The sequence below is a fragment of the Rhynchophorus ferrugineus genome, unplaced genomic scaffold, assembly GCF_030347505.1.
Source record: "Rhynchophorus ferrugineus isolate W39M unplaced genomic scaffold, kcgeb_rfMv2 rfM3, whole genome shotgun sequence".
Lineage (NCBI taxonomy): Eukaryota > Metazoa > Arthropoda > Insecta > Coleoptera > Curculionidae > Rhynchophorus > Rhynchophorus ferrugineus.
The window spans coordinates 44,976,071-44,979,836 of record NW_027472582.1 but is presented as its reverse complement, the minus strand read 5'-3'; the positions used below and the strand labels follow the sequence as shown (position 1 = coordinate 44,979,836).

Here is a 3,766-nt window from a genome sequence, read left to right as displayed (position 1 = left end):
CCCTGAACATTGAAGACTTTACAGAGACACTCCACGGGAAGAAGGTATTTTCAACCATCGACCTAGTCAGAGTATACCATCAAATACCGGTGGCATCCGAAGATGTCCCGAAAACCGCTATTACAACTCCTTTCGGGTTGTATGAATTCACAGTCATGGGTTTCGGTCTGCGAAATGCAGCACAGACTTTTCAACGGTTCATCGACGAGGTACTTTTGGGACTTGATTTTTCCCATGCCTACATCGACGACATCCTGGTGGCATCAACAACAGAGGAGGAAAATCGTTAATATCTTCAAGCTATGTTCGAGCGTGTGCAGAAATATGGCATGGTGGTCAATCCTAGTAAATGCTGTTTTGGACTAACCGAAGTTCACTTTCTCGGATATCGGGTCTCAGAAAAAGGAACTGAGCCGCTCCCAGACAAGGTGGTTGCTATTTGGGAGTTTGGGCGGCCAGAAACGGCGAGAGGGCTAAGACAATTTCTGGGGATGATTCATTTTTATCGAAGATTTATACCCAGAGCAGCCAGAACCCAAGCACCGCTCAACGAACTACTGAAGAACAACATAAAACGGAAGACGCCGATCAAGTGGGATGAAGTAACAGAAAAAGCCTTCGCGGAATGCAAAGGTCCCCAAAACATGGTCCCAAAAAAAGGCGACGAATGGCGTCCTTGCAGCCATCACAGAGCGCTCAACGCACGCACCATCCTAGATCGATACCATGTAAAGCAACACAATACAATACCCTGTACACCATTACAATTCCTTTCGGATTGAATGAAATTACTGTCATGGGTTTCAGTCTGCGAAATATAGCACAGACTTTTCAACGGTTCATCGACGAGGTACTTTTGGGACTTGATTTTTGCTATGCCTACATCGACGACATCCTCGTGGCATCAACAACAGAGGAGGACATCGTCAACCTTAGTAAAAATTGAAATAGAAAAGCTGGTTGCTACTCGGGAGTTCGGACGGCCAGAAAAATCGGGAGGATTAAGACAATTTCTGGGGATGATTAATTTTTATCGAAGATTTATACCCAGCGCCTCCAGAATCCAAGCGCCGCTCAACTCCTGAAAAACAACATAAAAAAGAAGATACCGATTAAGTGGGATGAAGTAACAGAACAGTAACAGCCTTCGAGGGATGCAAATATCAGCTTAACCGAGCAACCTTACTGGCACATCCGGAACCAGAGGCAGAATTATCACTGGTATGCGACGCTTCTGACTACTGCATTGGAGCCGCCCTACAACAACGAGCAGGAGACCATTGGAAACCGCTTGGTTTGTTTTCAAGGAAACTTAACAAACTTAATCTACAGTGCTGTGCAGAGATTCCGTCATATGATAGAGGAACGCAACTTCACGATTCTAACAGACTACAAACCGCTGACATTCGCATTCCGTCAGAAGACCGACAAAATGTTCTCCACGCCAGTTTCGTCATCTCGATTTCATTAGTCAGTTCACCACAGACATTCGACATATCTCCGGGCAGGACAATATTGTAGCTGACACACTTTCCCGCATCGATGAGATTACATCATCAGCAGTCAATTTCGAGGCCTTAGCAGCATCCCAGGAACGAGACAAGGAGTTACGGAGTTACTTGGAAAACGGCAACACGGGCTTGGACATGCGAATAATTCTCACCCCTGGTTCAACGACAGCGGTATACTGCGATGTCAAGACACCAACCGCTAAACCATTTCTCACAAAAGCCTTCCGCAGGGCTGCCTTCAGCGCTATTCATGGACTGCCACATCCTGGAGTCAGATCACCAGTACGGTTAATGAAGGAACGGTACGTGTGGCCATTCATCGATAATGACTGGCGCACCTGGGCTTGTTCTTGTGTCCAGTGCCAGCAAGCTAAGATCACCAGATACGTCTCTTCTGCGATCGGCCACTTTCAAGCACCACCTCGGCGACTCGAACATATTCACGTAGATTTAGATGTAATGGCGTATTCCCAAGGTTTCAGGTATTGCCTGACGTGCGTCGACCGTTTCTCGTGGTGGACGGAGGCGATTCCCCTACCAGACCAGGAAGCAGAGACCGTACGGGGCACGGGCCTTCTACAGCCAATTGGGTCGCGCGGTTCGGCGTCCCCCTTCGGATTACTACAGATCAGGGCAGACAATTCGAATCTCGACTCTTTCGTTGCCTCAATCATCTTATAGGAACCATGCACCTGCGGACAACGGTCTACCACCCAGCTCCCAACGGCATGGTCGAATGCCTACACCAATTAAAAACCGCGATCAAGTGCCTCCAACCTGCCCGCTGGACAGAAATCGTCTCAACCGCCTTGCTGGGCATTCGTTCTGCGTGGAAGGAAGATCTAAAATCCATTACAGCAGAGATGGTTTAAGGCGAACCATTACGACTGCCAGGCGAATTCCTGGCAACCAACGCTAAGGAGGTAGACAACTCCGTCGAGTTCGTACGCAATTCATGAAGGCAATTCGAGTTGTTACGACCAGTTGAAGGAACAAGACACAGCGACAGCAAGATTTTCGACTTCAAAGACGTTGCCACAGCCACGCACGTCTTCGTACGTCACGACAGCCCCAAAACGCCACTGCAGATGCCCTACGATGGACTGTACGAGGTGGTTTCTCGCAGTGAAAAGGTCTTCATACTTTTAATGCGAGGAAAACGCTGAAAGTCCCGCTGTCGATCGATAGATTGAAAACAGCATAGCGTATCAACGACAACCTCAGGGACACGAGAAAGCGATGTTAGATGATGACGGAATCGTGGTCGTGGGGACGCGACAAAATCCAGACCCCAATTCCCCGCACAACTGAGACGATCAGCTAGACGGGTTCGATTTCTCGATCGGTACCAGACGGGATTTCCATAAACAATCCAGGTAGAAATGACGATAAACCGCGCATTGTACAGTAAATGGGGGTAGGAAACTTCCTTGTAGATAATAGTTTTTTTTAAATCACAAATTAACATTACGCACTTAGAATTATCGCTAGGATGTCATTCTTGTAATATTCCTTTTGTATTACTGATCGTAAAATTATATCGCTAATCCGTTAGATATAGATAGGTGTAAGTATAGATGACTTTGTTTTATTTGTATCGAGATTGTATATTTGTATTTATATATGTAATGTGTATATTCATTATCGGTAAAACTTTGATGGGGGAATACTGTAACGACCTTCAGATGTTTTGAATTTTCCCGCAATACTTAGCAGCCCACAGATCTCCTCGAGGCGTTGTACATACCTGAAGTTAGCACCAACGGTGAGGTGGCAACAAGTGGTACTGACAGAGGGTACGACGTGACAACCTCGGGTGGTGAAGCTAGGGGATGACGCGACGCCTCGAGGTGCTTTCCGTTCCTCACTCTGAGAGTGATCAGACGTGTCGACTGTTCGTATCACCTGAAGGTAACCCTACCACGTGCATTTCGTTTCTTTTTAAATTATTATAGTGTGATATTGGTTATTGTTTAATATCTTATTTATTGCTTAATATCTCTTCGTCTAGAAATAAATATTTATTCTCCATATAATTAGATTCCATTCGTACCGAAATGAATATTTTGTCTTTATCTAACCGCATCTGTACCCTAAACTTGTTTGATGGCATAACTTATGAGTTCGATTATTAGTTGAGTTTTTTTTTAATAAAAGGAAATCATGCAGTTTGGCTCACAAAGATGCGAACTGACTACTCTTACGATCAAACGACTTATCAAACTACACCTTAGTCAACGAGAATTTGTACATAC

At 45.5% G+C, this 3,766-nt stretch overlaps 1 protein-coding gene across 1 annotated transcript; it reads left to right on the top strand.

Moving 5' to 3' along the window:
- The first annotated feature begins 1,121 nt into the window (after positions 1-1,121).
- LOC143193668 (uncharacterized) lies at positions 1,122-2,822 on the top strand. Its single transcript, XM_076399990.1, has 6 exons — positions 1,122-1,126; positions 1,168-1,447; positions 1,509-2,101; positions 2,193-2,416; positions 2,496-2,644; positions 2,700-2,822. Exons 1-6 carry the CDS (start codon positions 1,122-1,124, stop codon positions 2,820-2,822), a joined length of 1,374 nt encoding a protein of 457 aa, XP_076256105.1.
- Positions 2,823-3,766: the final 944 nt, after the last annotated feature.